Below are 20451 nucleotides of genomic sequence, written 5' to 3'. Positions count from 1 at the left end.
CACATTGTGCTAGGTGTTTTCATATGTTTTATCTCAGTCCTTAAAATAACTCAGGTTGAGAAGTTTTGAGTGTTTAAACCCACTTTTAAGTATCAGAAAACAGGATTAGAGAGGCCAGGGCACTTTTCCAAGGTCACAACACTAGAAACTAGAAAGTAATAGATGTGAAAGTTCAGGACCTAAATCTAAATTTCATTCTAATTCTTCAAGAAGGTTACTTTATCTTTCTTTCAGTTTTCTTTTTTTAAAACTATCTTAACTTTCTTATAGGAATATTTAGTGTAAATGACAGCAAAACAGTATGCTACTGAAATACAAATGTGTTTATATCTCACTTTTATGTTGGGTAGCTTTCTCTGGTTTGAGTTCTTCTATAAGTAAATGTTAAATATTTTAAGTATCTTTTAAGTTTCCCATCATTGTGGCTTTAAAGCCCATTCTAAAGAAGATAGTTAATTAGTTCAATTAACCCTTAGGAATTTTTCCTGTAATTTTAAGTACAGTAACTGGTGAGACTTTTTAAGGGGTTGCTGAGCAATTACAGTGATTTGGACATGAAATTATTGGATGTAGAAAACTAATTTCCATACTCATAGGAGTTCATAATAACCTTAATTATTATTGTTTATTACAAATCAGATTATTTTAATTCACTTTCAAATGTCATGTAGTGTCAAATAGAACAAAGATCTAAAATAATTTGTCTTTAACAAAGATAAAATTATTGGTGTATAAAGCTTTAGAGATTTTACAGATGTCCCTTTCTACTCATATTGTATCTGATAGTCAGTGACTTGACAAAAGAAAATAGCCTCATTATAACTATATATGTCATTTTACAAAATACGCTTATTTCCCAGTTCATAATGTCAACAGTTGAGAGAAAAGTTTGTTTTCCTTACTGACTTCTCTGTGTCCAAATTAAATGAATTTTCTCTGATTTTATTAAGAAACCTTTCCTCTTATGATCTAGAAACATCAAGTGATGTCCCAGCAATTATGTCATCTCTATGGAAGAAGTTAGACCATACACTTTCTCAGATCAGGTAATAAAAAGCTTATGTAATAAGTTTTTCAGAATGTACATGATGATTTTGGAAGAAAACACTTAAAAGAATCACTTAATGTTTAAATCTTCTTATGATCCACATAGTGCATTTATATAACACTGATCTAATTTTAAAATTACTCTAGAGGTTATTGATATTTCTTTGTTTTTGATTGGAATAATGTGAAATAAATTTCCTAACTTTAATAGACTGTTTAGAAATGAGGAAATTAGACTTACAGAAATTGAATGACGCTCCGAAGTTCCCAGAGCAATTTAGTGACAGATCTCTGGCTAGAATACAAATCTAATTCCAGCCTGTGTGAATTACACTTACATCTTCATTACTTAGGTGGAGAATTCATGTGTTGAATCTGTGTTTCTGTTGGTTCCTCCCTTGTAAAGAAACAAACTTGAATAATATTTTGAAATCTACATTTAGGATTTTCCCATGGTACCAATATCCACCTTCCTCTGGCTCATGGCCTTGGAATGCCAGTTTCAGCATCCTTGGATGCTAGCCCTACTGGTATCGGTTATAACATCTCTTATTTAACTGTAAAGTCTGATATGAAATTCAGTTTCTTACCCTTTCTCCCAGAGCTACAAGTGGATACTCCATTTAAATAAAGCAGAAGCCTCATTTCCTTCCTTTAGCCCTGCTAAAAAGGGCTCCAAATGCTTTCCATCTAATTTTGTACCACATTTTATTTCATAGTCTTACCGTTATTTCCCTTTTCTGGCTCTTGTCTTTATTCCCCTTTCAAATAATCTTCAAAGACAGTCAAAATTTAATTAAATTTAAGTTATTGAGGTAGTTTATTGACAGTATTATATAAAAAGAAAAGGATCTTAGTTAATTGCCAAGGTTGGTTTGTGTATTATTAAAAATGCTTATTCAGTTCAGTGAGTTTTATGGCTCTTGTTGATAGAAACTTATTTGACAGATTTCCTAAGACAGTGGCACAGTATCTGTAATTGTTTATCAAATACATGGGTAACTCTAATTCATAGTTAAAAGATAATCATCTTGCATTGTGAATTTTCTTACATATTTGCTTTGTTCCTTCATTAGAGGTTGTATAAAATAATTTCGTAGTCATAAATTTGATAAAAGCAGGCTGTCCTTTGATCACCTTGAAATTCTGACATACTTATATTTGGAGTCATATGTGAAATCAAAATTTCCTTAGGAAGGCATCTCTAGTGACAGTAGATAATTGATAACTGTAAAATTTATGTATTGCTTTCTTAAATATATAGAGTTCCTGAAGTCAAGTTGGATTCTTAATGGGATATCAAGACTCTAAGGCATATTGCATTGGATAGAAATTTGATTATTAAAATTTTGTGTGTTGAGTATGTTTACATGCCACTGTTTTTCCCCTAAAGCAGATAGGATTTGGTTACCATACCCCAAAAAATACACTTGTCTTTGTTTTATGATAGAGATCTATTGACTTTTAACTCATGATTTACTTCAGATCTGATTATAACTTAAAAAAGTATATCTGGACAACAGAAATTTTTTAATTTCTAACTATTTTGTTTTATTTTCAGGAGCATGCAAAGTTCCCCAGGGTTTGCTGCCAATCAGAGAGGTTGGTATTCAGCTTTAAACTCTTAAGTAGTGTTCAGAATTACTTCAAACTCAAATTATCAGATGAACATTTTAATTAACAACATATGTATTAAGCATATATTTTGTTTAAATTACTGTTTTTCCAAGTTCAGTTATCATATTAGGAAATAATATTTTCATTTATTGTAAAAATACACATTTTAAATGCTCCCTATTTTTCTCATTGGCTCTCATATCTTCGTGTCTTTTAATTCTCATTCCATAAGTTGGTTTCTTAATTTGTGGAGGTGTTATCAGTATGAAATATTATAGAGAAATGTACTCTTAGATTTATGAAGTTTGAATATACTCATTTTGGTTTGATTCATAATGAAATTATCACTTAAACTTAGTTGATATTTTTAAGCGCTGACTTTTCAGTCCATCAATCTAGCATGTTAATTAGTAAGACATATATCATGTGTAGACTCTTTAAAATTCCCAAACTACTCTGACATTTAGTTTATTATTTTAAATGCTCGTGTGTTTCAGCCCGAACAAGAAGTGGAATTGCAGAAATCAAACGACAGAGGAAACTTGCATCTCAAGCAGCTCCCATCATTTCAGACTTGCTAACTGTGCCGTATCTTTCAGGACAGTTTACTACTTCTCCTTTGACAGCTACACAAGCTATTCGGCCAACTGGCCAAATTTCAACTACTTTAAAGTCAAATTTTGTCATGGTCAACCATTCACAGTCACAAGACACTGTGACCAGTAAGTTTAAAGTTTATTCTCGTAAATTTTGTTTTTAATCAAATTGTATAAATGAGGTGACACACTAAGATCTTTATACTCAGTATAAAATTATAGCAGAGAAAAGGACAAGAGAGTCTAGAAGTGGAATAGACTTTTGGAAGATTTGCCATGAAATAAGCATATTATTAAATCTATGAGACACTTTAAGGATTATTATTTCTATTCAAACTAAAGTCCAACCTTGAACTCTCTTCTAATTCTCAGTTTTCTGCATCAGTAGAAAGGAGGCTGCTATTTGTTTTACAAAGGAATATACACAATGGAGTATTATTCAGTCATGAAAAAAATCCTGCCATTTGCAACAACGTGGATGAATCTAGTGGATATCATACTAGTGAAATAAGCCAGGCAGAGAAAAACAAATACCATATGATTTCAGTTATTTGTGGAATACAAAAACAAAGCAAAACAGAAGAAACAATATAGCAGTAGACTCATAGACATTGAGAAGTCACTAGTGGCTACCAAGTGGGAGGGTATAGGATGGGATGGGGAAAGGGGATAAAGGGACACCATAATTTGCAGTCACAATATAAGCTGGTCACGGGGACAGTAGTAGAGCATGGAGAATATAGTCAGTTATTCTATAACATCTTTCTACATTGATAGGTAGCAACTGCAATAGAGGGGGTGAGGATTTAATAATTTAGTAATATGGGTAACTTGAACAACTGTGTTGTATATTTGAAACCAATATATGATTGTATATCACCAATACTTCAAGTAAAAACAAAAAAAGGAATATACATTAAATTTTATCACCTCATCTTTGCTCAGGCCAATCTGTCCTGAAATAAGGAATGTTTTTCCATTTTACCTCTATCTCTACATGTTGAAAATTCTTCATATTCCTAGCTGAATCTTAGAGTTAGGAATAAACTTAAAGATTATCTGGTACATCTTGCTTGTTGTATATTTGAAACTATTGGAACGTGGTATTAAGGGGCAAAAGTCTAGTGAATAATGAAATTGGGATTACAATTCAGGTGCTGGCTCTCTCATTTCCTAGACCAGTCTCCTTTCTCCTCTGTGCAGCAAAAATGTATTGCCATCCATTGTTTTCCCTGACTTCATCTTTTCTCCAACCTCTCTACACTTTGGGTAAAAACACTTAGTAATATATATACTATAGAATACATTTAGTTTATACTTCTTACAGTTCTTTCATTCTGCCATGTTATTTTTTTGTTGAGACTATATTGTACTTTGTAGTTTATTGTAAAACCTTCCATCACAGGGACTATATTTTATTCATCTTAATATCATCCACAGTGCCTTGCACATAGTAGGCATTCAGTATATGCTAACTAAATTTAGTATGATTATTATGTAATGATACTTGTTCCATTAATTTAAGCTTGGAAAACTAATTTCTTTATTGTCTTGTTTCCTTGAAATACAGCTGGAGAGGTTTTAAATACCATTCCTGGTCCTCAGGAAAGGAAAACTCATGCCAGTTTAATGTCTCCTGGTAGACGCAAAAGGTAAATACTTTTTAAAAGGGTAAGTTTTCAATGACCTTTTTAAAAAGAGAAGAATTATACCAGGATATTTATATTTTGAATAATAAAAGAATGGACTAAGTTCTTAGAACCGTCTACTATCATCTCCATTCCAAACCTTTTTTTTTTTTTCACATTCTACTCCCAGAAATCAGATTGCATCTTATTCTAATCAGTGTCATATCACATAATCAATCCAATATTTCATTGGAAATATTTTTTTCTGTAGTGAATATTTTAAAACTGATGTTATCTCCGGGTTCTTTTAATAATAGGTTTTTTAAACAAATATAAATAATGCCAGCATGTTTTAAGGTCCACAAACATACTTAAAGGCCTAAACTAACTGATAGTCAGAAATCCTTGCAAGGAGTCTCTGAGAAAAGACTTTCTGTCCTCCTTAGCCTGTGTATCTTTGAGGACATTCCAGGAAAGAGAAATAATTTGTTTTAAAATGTTTTTTCTGATTTAACTGCTATGCCATGGGTATTTTGGTTTGTTTTCACTGTTGATTGTCTCTCATTCAAGGCTGGCCTCAGTCTCCTCTGTTGTAAGGTTTCTCACTTAACCATATAAAATAGTAAAACAACTATAGTAATATACAGTATTTCTAGGAACCTTGACCTATTTAGAAAGTCTTTATTACATGTATTTATTTCATTCAGCATAAACCCAATAATGCATTTGGTCTTATCCTGTTACAAAGTTGGGTCAGACTTTACCTCGCTACTTGCTACTTGCTACAGACCACACAGCTACTAAGTGGTAAAAAACTAGATCTCAGATTGATTACTTCTTAATTCAAGTTTAATAATGCTCTTCTACTCTGTTGCCTTTTGTTCCTACCACAGAGAAGATACTTGTTCTACCATGATCTTAAGATTCATGTGTTTGTAATTATCATTGAATCCATTGTTCATACCAGTTAAAAGATAAGCTTTTAAAATTTGTTTCAGTGAATCTCAAAGAAAGGGTATCACTTTGTCTGGGCCTCATTCAACAGTACGAAATTTCCAGGATCCAAATGCATTTGCAGTAGAAAAAGTAAGTGACCTTACCAAACTTTGTAACTTGGAATATTCCTAAGTTTTAAAATACTGATATGTATACAAATGTGTCTGTATAGTATGCAAAACAGTATTTCTAAGAGACTGTATGACCTTGGGATGGATGGTAGTGAAGTTCAGCAACAGGAGACAGTCCGTTCAGGGGCAGAAAGCATGTCCCGGTGCATCAGGTAAGAAGCAATGGCATGTTTAGGAAACTAAATACATTATTGTTGCTGGATTATGCAGAATAATGGAGCATTTTATTAAAGCAGGTTATTAAAAACCTTGTATGGAAAGCTAGAGTTTGGAACTGTGTTCTGTAATCAGTGATGAAACAGTTGGTGAAGGGTCTGAAAACACTTTAAAATTGTAAAGTGAGGTATTCAGGTGTTAATATGGTGGGAGCCACCATAACTTCTGAGTTTCCACATAGAGTTATAGAGTTATTAAAACTGTCCAAATTCCATTACTTGGAAGCTCTATCCTATTCTTTTGCTAATACTGACTTTCTTTTCCAGCAAATGGTTATCGAAAATGCACGAGAAAAAATACTGAGCAACAAGTCTCTTCAAGAAAAGCTTGCAGAAAACATTAATAAATTTTTGACTAGGTAAGCTGTGTGTGTTTAAGATATAGCCTAATTGTTTTTGCCTAATTGAGAACTATGCAAAAATTTTCCTGTCTGTATTACAGCGACAACACTATTGCTCAAGTACCTAAGCAAACAGAGAGCAACCCTACTGAACCAGAGACTTCATTTGATGAACTCCTGGGACTTCAGGTATGGGTAAGGGTGACTCTGTGGAGTACATACACTCACAATTAAAACGGATGGTATTTTTGTTTCATTTCAAAGCCATTGCCAACATATTAGATGTTTAAAATGATTAAAAACAATTTAAGGTACACATTCTTTCACTATCTGAATGTTATCTGTTCTTGAAAACATGTTAATGAATTTTCAAGTAGTCCATCTAAATTATATTATCTAAATGTTAAAAATAATAGGACATTCCTAACCCATCTAATAACTAATCAACTCTTGGGTTTATCAGTAAAATACTTTATTTTATCTACATAGCAGGCAGTCATGGATATCTAAGTATTTAATACTTAAAGATTCACAAGTGGGTGTATTTGTGTGTAATAAGCAACAACACTGTATATGTATACATAAGTTGCATTTCCTACACTGCTGCAAACTGTATGACTGAAGAAACAATGAAATATATGTTAAAGATATATAATGAATCCAAGTAAAATAAACAACATGTTTTTTTTAAAAGGTTACTAATTAAATGAATAATTGTCTGTGTGAGACTGCTAAGAGAAGGAAGGTAGAAACCATAGTCATTCTTGAAAATCACTGATAATGAAGATGAAAGAGGGTAAGCTGGTCAAGGAAGAATTTAATAGGATACATTTTAAGATTTGTTCATGTACATCTTTTTTAACAACAGCTGAGACTTACTATAGCATTTCCCATTACTTAGACTCTGACAGTGTAATCATTTTTTTGTTGTCCTATCCACAAAGCAAATTCACTACAGCAGGTTTTCTTCTGGATGAGTTCTGGGTAAAACCACTAATTTTTTTTTTCTTTTTTGTCTGTTCCTTCAGCATACTTAAAAAAAATTTTTTTTTTAAATATTTTCCTAAGGTGAAATTCAGTAAATTAAGCAAAATATGACAAGCTTTTTAAAGCAACCTTTATAAATTATTGCCAATACTTCTTTAAAAAGTCTCTCCTATGTTAATGTTTAACACATTTTCTTGTATTTTATCCACAAACATACCAGGTACATACCATAATTAAGACACTCTGTTAGATACTTGGAGAGATTATAAGGAAGTAAAGACACAACCTCTACTCTTGGTTAATAATAATGTATATTTGGGAAAAGTTTAAAATTCATATTTAAATAACTTTTTAAAAGAACAGCAAGCCCTAATGCCCAACTGAGTACTGTATATACCAGCATCACTAAGAAGTGAACAGCCAGTTATACAAATGAGTAAAGTAGGAATTTTAAAAATACTTATAAGTCTGTTACCTTCTGGTAGGCAAGATTTCCTACATTACCCAAATCACTTAACTGCAATTTTAAAAATCACTTAACTGCAATTTAAAAAATATGTTCCCTTGAAATTTAAAATACCTGCTTGTTAAAAGCATCATTAAAGAGAATTAAAAGGTAAGCTACCAACTTGGAAAAAATATTCATAATACATATATCTGGCAAAGAATTTGTTTCCAAAGTATATGAAGAGCTGCCACTGGTCAATGGTAAAAAAAGAAACCATCCATTTTAAAAAAATGAGTGAAAGGAACAGACAAAAGAAGATGTAGGAATGGCCAATAAACCCATGAAAAGATACTCAACATTTTTGTCATTTGGGAAATTAAAGTTTAATATTACAGTGAGATGGCATTTCATACTAGAGTTACTAAAATACAAAAAGCAGACACCACCATGTTAGTGAGGATGTGAAACAACTCAAACTCTGAAAAATTGCTGGTAGTGTAAGAGAGTACCACCAGTTTGGGTACCTGATAGTTTCTTACCAAATTACATATAAAATTATACACCTATCTTCTGACCTGACAATTACTAGGTTTTTACCTAAAAGAAATAAATATGGTCACATAAGTTTACAAAAAGACTTACATAAGGATGTTCATAACAAACAGCTCTGCTCATTCATAGTAGACAGACACTGAAAACAAGCTAAATGTCTATGAACAGAAAAAGGGATGAACAAATTTTGACCTAGTCATAAAATAAAAAACTGAACAGTAAAAATGAATGAGCTACCACTATCTTAACAATATGGATGAATCTTAAAAAGTATGGTGATCAAAGAAGATAGACACAAGAATGCATATTGAATGATTTCATTAATATAAAATTCTAAAACAGGCAACATTAATTTATACTGATTGAAAATCAGAAATTGTTAACTGAGTGAAGGGCAAAGGGAGTGATTGCCATGGGGAGAAATTCTGTAGAATGGGGAATGGTATGTAGGTGGGTATGGAAATGTATTACATTTTTATTTTGGTTAGGGTGGTGGCTACACATTCCTTACAACTTTCAAACTTCATTGAACTGTGGACTTAAGATCTGTGCATTTTATTGTAGATAAATTACATCTTGAATTTAAAAAATATTTACAGGTTGATTTGCAGTTACCTTTGGAATGTATTTCTGGACTTCTAATTTTTAAAGTTTAGAGTAAAAATGAGAAATGTTCTAGAAATACGTGTTTCTTCAACAATAACTTTATAAGAGGGTATAGTTTGACCAACATTGGATTCCTGACTCTTAACATTACTTACATTATTGTAAATTTTCAAGTTCATGGATATAGAAATATTTTTCAAGCTCCTAGCATTCTCCAAAGTCACATTTCAAGAATTACTGATGTTTTCTGTACATCCTCATAATTAAAGTTAACTGACTTTTTAACTTCAAACAACTTTTTCTTTTCATTTTATGGATGAAATGGCTATTTTATTAAATAGTTATTTAATTTAAAATGGCTATTTTTATTAAAAATAAAGTTTTTATCATTTCGTTAGTGTTCGCTTTACCCCTTCTCCACATTAATTTCCTATCCCACGAGATTCAAGTACTGAAGAATACAGCATTGTGGAATGATTTATAGAGAACTGCAATTGAGAATTTTAAATCTCCAACTGTTTTAGGATAAAAGTAAATGAATACCCATAGCAAGAGTATACTGAAACATCTTTTGAAATCGAATGTTTCAGCTGAAACCATCAGTTTTGCTTTTTATTCTACTGCATGTTACTTTTTGGTTTTCTTATTTTTAAAACTATCTCTTAAATCTTCATGTAAAATTGATGCAACTGGAAAATACACCATTTTTATCTAGCTACTTGCACACTTTCTGGCATACTATTCCAACCTTTTACTCAGAATCTGTCATTCCCCAGTGTAAAAAATCAGTTTAATCTGTTTGCAGAGATTATAAGAAACAAGATGATGGAGGTGGTGATGCTGCACTCCAACAACCTTTGTAAGTGTGAGAAATCACAGCTGACCACTAATGGCTAGAGGCACCATTTACTCCAACGTTGCATACCAACTTTGAATGAGTTATTTTAAAATGTGTTCATTTACATTGCATTTAAGTCATATTGGTCTCCAAAAAAAGTTTAAATGGCCATTAAACATGGAAATATATTAAATTCAATAATAAAGAAATATAAATTAAGATAAACAGAATACTTTTTTTATTAAGCTGATAATACTTAAAATCTTACATTGCCTATTATTGTTAAGACCTATATTGTTACACAGGTAGAGTGGGCATTTTTACACAAGTGCTCTGGGAGACTGCTTGGCAGTAGTTTTCAAATTTTTAAATAAATATGTGTGTGTGTGTGTGTGTGTATATATATATATATCTCCTTTGACCTTGTAATTCCACTGATAAGAATTTATGCCAAGAAATGAACAGATGCCTGGGTTAAGATTTTCATTGTGTATTATTTACTGTAACTGAAAATTAAAATTAAAGTGTCCAACAATGGGAATTGATTAAATGGTGGCATAGTTAATGCAAACAAAAATGTCTGTTAAAAAGGGATTCCATTCCTTTAAAAGGATAGCAAATTAAACAGTTAGTTTTGGGCCCTATTTCTAAAACGATGGTATAGGGAGTTTTTGAAAGCATTTACACAAGGACAAAGAAAAGAGGACAGAACAGAAAAAAAACCTTTGGAAGTTGAAATGAACGTGTGGTACCTGACTTAGCAGACCCAAGGTTTGAAGCCAGGAAAAGCAAACTCAAAGACCACATTACAGCATAGAAATCCAAAAGGCTCCAACCAGTGTCTGTGAAAGTAAATGTAAGGATAGGGCTATAAACAGCATGTTAAGGTATAAAATTTACTTAAACTCTGTATCTTCTCCCCATTCCAGTGTCCCGCAGAAACTCTCCCAGCAAGAAATCTAACTCAAAAGAAAAAAAGTACAATGGTTCTGTAAGATTATTTCACAGTTCAGCTGTAGTTGACAAGCTCGCCCCATTAGCAGAGTTTGCAGGTAGCTTTTGGCATGCGACTTAAATACAAGCAGACAAGCAAGGATTGTCTAGCATTTAAAGAAAGCATTTAATCTGAAGAGAATAAAGCAGACAGATGAAAGGGACAAGATAGACTTCTATTGGAAGACCTAACAAGCAGTGTACAGTAATGTGAAAAAAACAGATTAAAGGATATAGAATCATACTCATAGAAAGAGAGGTAAGATTTGTAGTTAACCCAAGGTGGGGGCTGAGGTGTGGGGATTTAGATGAAAGTGATCAAAAGGTACAAACATTTTTCCAGATAAAAGATAGTATCTGGGATATAATGTACAACATGATGACTAGTTAACATTGTATAGTATATTTGGTAAAGTTAAGATGAGTGGATCCTAAGATCTCCCAAAAAAACTAAACTTTTTTTGGTATCTATATGAGATGATGAATGTTAGCTTACTGTGAGAGTCATTTCACAATATAATGTAAGTTAAGTTATTTTTTTTTTATTTTTATTTTTTTTGTGAGGGCATCTCTCGTATTTATTGATCAAATGGTTGTTAACAACAATAAAATTCTGTATAGGGGAGTCAATGCTCAATGCACAATCATTAATCCACCCCAAGCCTAATTTTCGTCAGTCTCCAATCTTCTGAGGCATAACAAACAAGTTCTTACATGGAGAACAAATTCTTACATAATGAATAAGTTACATAGTGAACAGTACAAGGGCAGTCATCACAAAAACTTTCGGTTTTGCTCATGCATTATGAACTATAAACAGTTCAAATATGAATACTCATTTGGTTTTAATACTTGATTTATATGTGGATACCACATTTCTCTCTTTATTATTATTATTTTTAATAAAATGCTGAAGTGGTAGGTAGATACAAGATAAAAGTAGAAAACATAGTTTAGTGTTGTAAGAGAGCAAATGTAGATGATCAGGTGTGTGCCTGTAGACTATGTGTTAATCCAAGCTAGACAAGGGCAATAAAACATCCACGTATGCAGAAGATTTCTCTCAGAACGGGGGGATGAGGTTCTAAACCTCACCTCTGTTGATCCCCAATTTCTCACCTGATGACCCCCCTGCGACTGTGCCTGTCTTAGGTTGTTCCTCCCTTAAGGAATCTTACCCATCTCTGGCTAACCAGTCATCTTCCGGGGCCATACAGGGAAATGTAAAGTTGGTAAGTGAGAGAGAAGCCTTATTGTTTGAAAAGGTTAGCTTTTTACTTTGCATATTTATGCCCTGTACCTTCTATGCCCAGCATTTGTCTTGAGGTATCTTTACCACTTGGAAGAATTATGATACTCGGTAAATTTGATATGAGGCACGAATTCTATTTAAGGGTTGTAATTAGGAAGGAAGAAGAAAAGCTATAGAAGTAGCAGGCGGAAGGAAACATGGGAAGATTATTTCTTTGACATATCTTCTTGTAGAGTAACTTCAGCATGTATAGTTTTTAAACTACTAAGTAAATTGCGCACACATTAACATAATAGGAGTACAGTTACATAACCAAAGCATACCTGTAATTACCAGCCATCTCCAGTGAAACCAAGAAAACCAGTTAGGCACCTTAGGCATTTGTGAAAACTTATCTATGATATGGTGGATATTGTCCAAGTGAACTTGAACAGTCTGAGAGAAATCAGACAAATTAAAACAACCCATTCCTGGGGAATGTTCACATCCCTTATGTTCTTTTAACAGTAAATAGTCTGTAGTTGTAAGATTTTGGAGCGCTACAATTTGCACTTCTCCTAATTCTTGGTTGAGTTCCAACCGTATAGATCCAGTCAAATTTGTTGTTTTACTGTATGCACAGGCCAGCTTAGATATCTCCTTCATTCCCATGGCAAGTCCAGGAGCTGGTGGGATGAGTGCATCTACAGCTGTAGCAGTGCGTGGATCTTTGTTGGGCTTTTTAATGATCATCTTCTGGCATGAGTCTTCCAGAGAGTGCTGATGTTGGAAGTTCTTTTTCATATCGTATCTTAGTTCATTTTTGGGGTAGCCCAATTAGGCTTTGATCTTCTGTATAAACACAAACAGACCCTTTGCCTACACTTTTATATGCCCTTTATACCCTTGTGTAGAACTCATTGGAGGTTACCACACAGGAACTGCCCTTTTTTTTTTTTTGTTTTGTTGTATTCTGTTTTGTTTTTGGTATCACTAATCTACACTTACATGACGAATATTATGTTTACTAGGCTCTCCCCTATACGAGGTCTCCCCTATAAACCCCATTACAGTCACTGTCCATCAGCATAGCAAAATGTTGTAGAATCACTACTTGCCTTCTCTGTGTTGTACAGCCCTCCCCTTTCTCCCACCCCGCTATGGATGCTAATCTTAATACCCCCCTACTTCTCCCCCCCTTATCCCTCCCTACGCACCCATCCTCCCCAGTCCCTTTCCCTTTGGTACCTGTTAGTCCATTCTTGAGTTCTGTGATTCTGCTGCTGTTTTGTTCCTTCAGTTTTTCCTTTGTTCTTATATTCCACAGACAAGTGAAATCATTTGGTATTTCTCTTTCTCCACTTGGCTTATTTCACTGAGCATAATACCCTCTAGCTTCATCCATGTTCCTGCAAATGGTTGGATTTGCCCTTTTCTTATGGCTGAGTAGTATTCCATTGTGTATATGTACCACATCTTCTTTATCCATTCATCTATCGATGGACATTTAGGTTGCTTCCAATTCTTGGCTATTGTAAATAGTGCTGCGATAAACATAGGGGTGCACTGATCTTTCTCATACTTGATTGCTGCATTCTTAGGGTAAATTCCTAGGAGTGCAATTCCTGGGTCAAATGGTAAGTCTGTTTTGAGCATTTTGATATACTTCCATACTGCTTTCCACAATGGTTGAACTAGTTTACATTCCCACCAGCAGTGTAGGAGGGTTCCCCTTTCTCCACAGCCTCGCCAACATTTGTTGTTGTTTGTCTTTTGGATGGCAGCCATCCTTACTGGTGTGAGGTGATACCTCATTGTAGTTTTAATTTGCATTTCTCTGAGAATTAGCGATGTGGAGCATCCTTTCATGTGTCTGTTGGCCATCTGTATTTCTTTTTTGAAGATCTGTCTGTTCAGTTCCTCTGCCCATTTTTTAATTGGGTTATTTGTTTTTTGTTTGTTGAGGCGTGTGAGCTCTTTAAATATTCTGGATGTCAAGCCTTTATCGGATGTGTCATTTTCAAATATATTCTCCCATACTGTAGGGATCCTTTTTGTTCTATTGATGGTGTCCTTTGCTGTACAGAAGCTTTTCAGCTTAATATAGTCCCACTTACTCATTTTTGCTCTTGTTTTCCTTGCCCGGGGAGATATGTTCAAGAAGAGGTCACTCATGTTTATGTCTAAGAGGTTTTTGCCTATGTTTTCTTCCAAGAGTTTAATGGTTTCATGACTTACATTCAGGTCTTTGATCCATTTGGAGATTACTTTTGTATATGGGGTTAGACAATGGTCCAGTTTCATTCTCCTACATGTAGCTGTCCAGTTTTGCCAGCACCATCTGTTGAAGAGACTGTCATTTCGCCACTGTATGTCCATGGTTCCTTTATCAAATATTAATTGACCATATATGTCTGGGTTAATGTCTGGATTCTCTAGTCTGTTCCATTGGTCTGTGGCTCTGCTCTTGTGCCAGTACCAAATTGTCTTGATTACTATGGCTTTATAGTAGAGCTTGAAGTTGGGGAGTGAGATCCCCCCTACTTTATTCTTTCTCAGGATTGCTTTGGCTATTCGGGGTCTTTGGTGTTTCCATATGAATTTTTGAATTATTTGTTCCAGTTCATTGAGGAATGTTGCTGGTAGTTTCATAGGGATTGCATCAAATCTGTATATTGCTTTGGGCAGGATGGCCATTTTGATGATATTCTTCCTAGCCACGAGCATGGGATGAGTTTCCATCTGTTAGTGTCCCCTTTAATTTCTCTTAAGAGTGACTTGTAGTTTTCAGAGTATAAGTCTTTCACTTCTTTGGTTAGGTTTATTCCTAGGTATTTTATTTTTTTTGATGCAATTGTGAATGGAGTTGTTTTCCTGATTTCTCTTTCTGTTGGTTCATTGTTAGTATATAGGAAAGCCACAGATTTCTGTGTGTTGATTTTGTATCCTGCAACTTTGCTGTATTCCGATATCAGTTCTAGTAGTTTTGGGGTGGAGTCTTTAGGGTTTTTTATGTACAGTATCATGTCATCTGCAAATAGTGACAGTTTAACTTCTTCTTTACCAATCTGGATTCCTTGTATTTCTTTTTTTGTCTGATTGCCGTGGCTAGGACCTCCAGTACTATGTTAAATAACACTGGAGAGAGTGGGCATCCCTGTCTAGTTCCCGATCTCAGAGGAAATGCTTTCAGCTTCTCGCTGTTCAATATAATGTTGGCTGTGGGTTTATCATAGATGGCCTTTATTATGTTGAGGTACTTGCCCTCTATTCCCATTTTGCTGAGAGTTTTTAACATGAATGGATGTTGAACTTTGTCAAATGCTTTTTCAGCATCTATGGAGATGATCATGTGGGTTTTGTCTTTCTTTTTGTTGATGTGGTGGATGATGTTGATGGACTTTCGAATGTTGTACCATCCTTGCATCCCTGGGATGAATCCCACTTGGTCATGGTGTATGATCCTTTTGATGTATTTTTGAATTTGGTTTGCTAATATTTTGTTGAGTATTTTTGCATCTACGTTCATCAGGGATATTGGTCTGTAGTTTTCTTTTTTGGTGGGGTCTTTGCCTGGTTTTGGTATTAGGGTGATGTTAGCTTCATAGAATGAGTTTGGGAGTATCCCCTCCTCCTCTATTTTTTGTAAAACTCTAAGGAGAATGGGTATTATGTCTTCCGTGTATGTCTGATAAAATTCCGAGGTAAATCCATCTGGCCCGGGGGTTTTGTTCTTTGGTAGTTTTTTGATTACTGCTTCAATTTCGTTGCTGGTAATTGGTCTGTTTAGATTTTCTGTTTCTTTCTGGGTCAATCTTGGAAGGTTGTATTTTTCTAGGAAGTTGTCCATTTCTCCTAGGTTTCCCAGCTTGTTAGCATATAGGTTTTCATAGTATTCTCTAATAATTCTTTGTATTTCTGTGGGGTCCATCGTGATTTTTCCTTTCTCGTTTCTGATACTGTTGATTTGTGTTGACTCTCTTTTCTTCTTAATAAGTCTGGCTAGAGGCTTATCTATTTTGTTTATTTTCTCGAAGAAGCAGCTCTTGGTTTCATTGATTTTTGCTATTGTTTTATTCTTCTCAATTTTATTTATTTCTTCCCTGATCTTTATTATGTCCCTCCTTCTGCTGACCTTAGGCCTCATCTGTTCTTCTTTTTCCAATTTCGAAAATTGTGACATTAGACCATTCATTTGGGATTGCTCTTCCTTTTTTAAATATGCTTGGATTGCTATATACTTTCCTCTTAAGACTGCTTTTGCTGTGTCCCACAGAAGTTGGGGCTTAGTGTTGTTGTTGTCATTTGTTTCCATATATTGCTGGATCTCCATTTTGATTTAGTCATTAATCCATTGATTATTTAGGAGCGTGTTGTTAAGCCTCCATGTGTTTGTGAGCCTCTTTGCTTTCTTTGTACAGTTTATTTCTAGTTTTATGCCTTTGTGGTCTGAAAAGTGGTTGGTAGAATTTCAATCTTTTGGAATTTTCTGAGGCTCTTTTTGTAACCTGGTATGTGGTCTATTCTGGAGAATGTTCCATGTGCACTTGAGAAGAATGTATATCCTGTTGCTTTTGGGTGTAGAGTTCTATAGATGTCTATTAGGTCCATCTGCTCTACTGTGTTGTTCAGTGCTTCCGTGTCCTTACTTATTTTCTGCCTGGTGGATCTATCCTTTGGGTTGAGTGGTGTGTTGAAGTCTCCTAGAATGAATGCATTGCAGTCTATATCCCCCTTTAGTTCTGTTAGTATTTGTTTCACATATGCTGGTGCTCCTGTGTTGGGTGCATATATATTTAGAATGGTTATATCCTCTTGTTTGACTGAGCCCTTTATCATTATGTAGTGTCCTTTTTTATCTCTTGTTACTTTCTTTGTTTTGAAATCTATTTTGTCTGATATTAGTACTGCAACCCCTGCTTTCTTCTCGCTGTTGTTTGCTTGAAATATGTTTTTCCATCCCTTTACTTTTAGTCTGTACATGTCTTTGGGTTTGAGATGAGTTTCTTGTAAGCAGCATATAAATGGATCTTGCTTTTTTATCCATTCTGTTACTCTGTGTCTTTTGATTGGTGCATTCAGCCCATTAACATTTAGGGTGACTATTGAAAGATATGTACTTATTGCCATTGCAGGCTTTAAATTCGTGGTTACCAAAGGTTCAAGGTTAGCCTCTTTAGTATCTTACTGCCTAACTTAGCTCGCTTATTGAGCTGTTATATACACTGTCTGGAGATTCTTTTCTTCTCTCCCTTCTTGTTCCTCCTCCTCGATTCTTCATATGTTGGGTGTTTTGTGCTGTGCTCTTTCTAGGAGTGCTCCCATCTAGAGCAGTCCCTGTAAGATGTTCTGTAGAGGTGGTTTGTGGAAAGCAAATTCCCTCAGCTTTTGTTTGTCTGGGAATTGTTTAATCCCACCGTCATATTTGAATGATAGTCGTGCTGGATACAGTATCCTTGGTTCAAGGCCCTTCTGTTTCATTGTATTAAATATATCATGCCATTCTCTTCTGGCCTGTAGGGTTTCTGTTGAGAAATCTGATGTTAGCCTGATGGGTTTTCCTTTATAGGTGACCTTTTTCTCTCTAGCTGCCTTTAAAACTCTTTCTTTGTCCTTGATCTTTGCCATTTTAATTATTATGTGTCTTGGTGTTGTCCTCCTTGGATCCTTTCTGTTGGGGGTTCTGTGTATTTCCGTGGTCTGTTCGATTATTTCCTCCCCCAGTTTGGGGAAGTTTTCAGCAATTATTTCTTCTAAGATACTTTCCATCTCTTTTCCTCTCTCTTCTTCTTCTGGGACCCCTGTAATACGGATATTGTTCATTTTGGATTGGTCACACAGTTCTCTTAATATTGTTTCATTCCTGGAGATCCTTTTGTCTCTTTCTATGTCAGTTTCTATGTGTTCCTGTTCTCTGGTTTCAGTTCCATCAATGGCCTCTTGCATCGTATCCATCCTGCTTATAAACCCTTCCAGAGTTTGTTTCATTTCTGTGATCTCCTTTCTGGCATCTGTGATCTCCCTCCGGACTTCATCCCATTTCTCTTGCGTATTTCTCTGCATCTCTGTCAGCATGTTTATGATTCTTATTTTGAATTTTTTTTTAGGAAGACTGGTTAGGTCTGTCTCCTTCTCTGGTGTTGTCTCTGTGATCTTTGTCTGCCTGTAGCTTTGCCTTTTCATGGTGATAGGAATAGTTTGCAGAGCTGGGACGAGTGACGGCTGGAAGAACTTCCCTTCTTGTTGGTTTGTGGCCCTCCTCTCCTGGGAGAACAGCGACCTCTAGTGGCTTGTGCTGCGCAGCTGCGCGCAGACAGGGTTTGTGCTTCCTGCCCGGCTGCTATGGAGTTAATCTCCGCTGTTGCTGTGGGCGTGGCCTGGCTCGGGCAGCTACTCTAACGTGGTGGAGTCGCGTTGGAGCGGGAGCGGCTGGGAGGCTATTTATCTCCGTAAGGGGCCTCCCTGCTCCCTGCAGCCCAGGGGTTAGGGTGCCCAGAGATCCCTGGATTCCCTACCTCTGGATTAAGTGTCCCGCCCTGCCCCTTTAAGCCTTCCAAAAAGCACCCGCCAAAACAAAACAACGCCCACCAAAACAAAACAACGACCACCAAAAAAGGAAAAAAAGAAAAAAATTTTTAAACTAAAAAAAAAAAAAATTTTTTTTTAATTAAAAAAAAGGTGGCCGCTCGTTTTTCTTTATTCTCCAGTGCCAGCCTCAGGCCTCTGCTCACTGGTCTTGCTGCCCTGTTTCCCTAGTATTGGGGTCCCTATCCCTTTAAGACTGCCAAAAAGCGCTTGCCAAAACAAAACAGCAAAAAAAAAAAAAAAAATGGGCGCTCGCTTTTCTGGTGTCCTCCTGCGCCTGGCCACCGCTGCCCGCTCACTGTTCTTGCTGCCCTGTTTTCCTAGTATCCAGGGCCCCCTGGGCACGTACTGTGTCTGGGCCCAGTTGGCTGGGGCTGGGTGTTCGGCAGTCCTGGGCTCTGTCTCCCTCCTGCTCTGCCTATTCTTCTCCCGCCGGGAGTTGGGGGGATGAGCGCTCTGCTCCCGCCGGGCCGGGGCTTGTATCTTACCCCCTTCGCAAGGCGCTGGGTTCTCTCAGGTGCGGATGTGGTCTGTATATTGTCCTGTGTCCTCTGGTCTTTATTCTAGGAAGGGTTGTCTTTGTTATATTTTCATAGATATATGTGGTTTGGGGAGGAGATTTCCGCTGCTCTACTCACGCCGCCATCTTACGCCCCTCCTCTAGATCAAGTTATCTAAGTTAAGTTATTCTTTACCTTAAACTTATACAGTGCTGTATGTCAAGTATAAAAGACAACATAATATGATTTTATTTATGTATATGTACATACATAGTACCTGTGTTCTTTTTATTTTAATGCTTGGGGAATATATTCAAAGTGATTAAGACTAGGAAGTGGAATTAGGGGGCATTCTCTTTATATATGTTTCCTAGTCTTGTTTTAAATGGCCTAGTGTTATACCCAGCAGAAATTTCCAAAGAGGGGAATATGTATTATATAAAAAGTCAAAGATACCAAGTGTCCTCTGATTATTTTGCTGCTATTAAACCATATTAATTCAGAATCTTTTTTTTTGCAGAGTGAAATCCACATGTCTGAAGAGGCAATACAGGATATATTGGAGCAGACAGAATCAGATCCAGCGTTTCAGGCTCTCTTTGACCTTTTTGATTATGGTAAATAGACATTTCTTTGAAGGAGTTAACGTTTCTCCTGTTTCTTTGGCAATTTAATCAAAATGAAGCAACATTCCTCAGAGCATCTGAAAAAAGTTTCTATTTGCATTAAAGCAAACATACGGATATGAAAGGCTTTTTTTTTGGTTTGATTTTGTTTCTTTTTAAAGAAACTTTAGCTGTAAAATGAAGAACAGTTTTGTTTTTGTTTGCCAATAAACACAAATGTGTTGAGGTCTACTACTATATATACATTATACTACACACAATTGGTAATACAAAGGAATACAAAAATTGGCCATTGCCCTCAATCTTCTGGCCTAGTACAGCAGTTCTCCAAGTAGTCTCCAAGCCAGCAATATCAACATTATCTGAGAACATGTTAAGTATACAAATCCTTAGACCCAGGTGATTCTGATATTGGATAGTTTAAGAACTACTAGTCTGATGGACAATCTTTGTGCATGTTAGTGATATACAAGGCAACGTGTTCAAAAACATCCAAAGACTCTAGTTAAAACCA

The 20451-nt window shown here is 35.4% G+C and overlaps 1 protein-coding gene across 1 annotated transcript in view; it reads left to right on the top strand.

Moving 5' to 3' along the window:
* Positions 1–20451, top strand: part of LOC118921051 (protein NPAT) — a 49387-nt gene that overhangs the window by 16307 nt on the left and 12629 nt on the right. Inside the window, exons 4-11 of the mRNA XM_036902655.2 lie at positions 974–1046; positions 2609–2649; positions 3162–3386; positions 4831–4912; positions 5887–5974; positions 6498–6589; positions 6673–6760; positions 19832–19928. Of these exons, the coding sequence (XP_036758550.2) occupies positions 974–1046; positions 2609–2649; positions 3162–3386; positions 4831–4912; positions 5887–5974; positions 6498–6589; positions 6673–6760; positions 19832–19928 (786 nt within the window). The remainder of the gene's footprint in view (positions 1–973; positions 1047–2608; positions 2650–3161; positions 3387–4830; positions 4913–5886; positions 5975–6497; positions 6590–6672; positions 6761–19831; positions 19929–20451) is intronic.

The sequence above is a fragment of the Manis pentadactyla genome, chromosome 13, assembly GCF_030020395.1.
Source record: "Manis pentadactyla isolate mManPen7 chromosome 13, mManPen7.hap1, whole genome shotgun sequence".
In the NCBI taxonomy this organism is placed as follows: domain Eukaryota; kingdom Metazoa; phylum Chordata; class Mammalia; order Pholidota; family Manidae; genus Manis; species Manis pentadactyla.
Note: the sequence above shows the minus strand (reverse complement) of the source record. Positions and strands in the feature narration are given on the sequence as shown.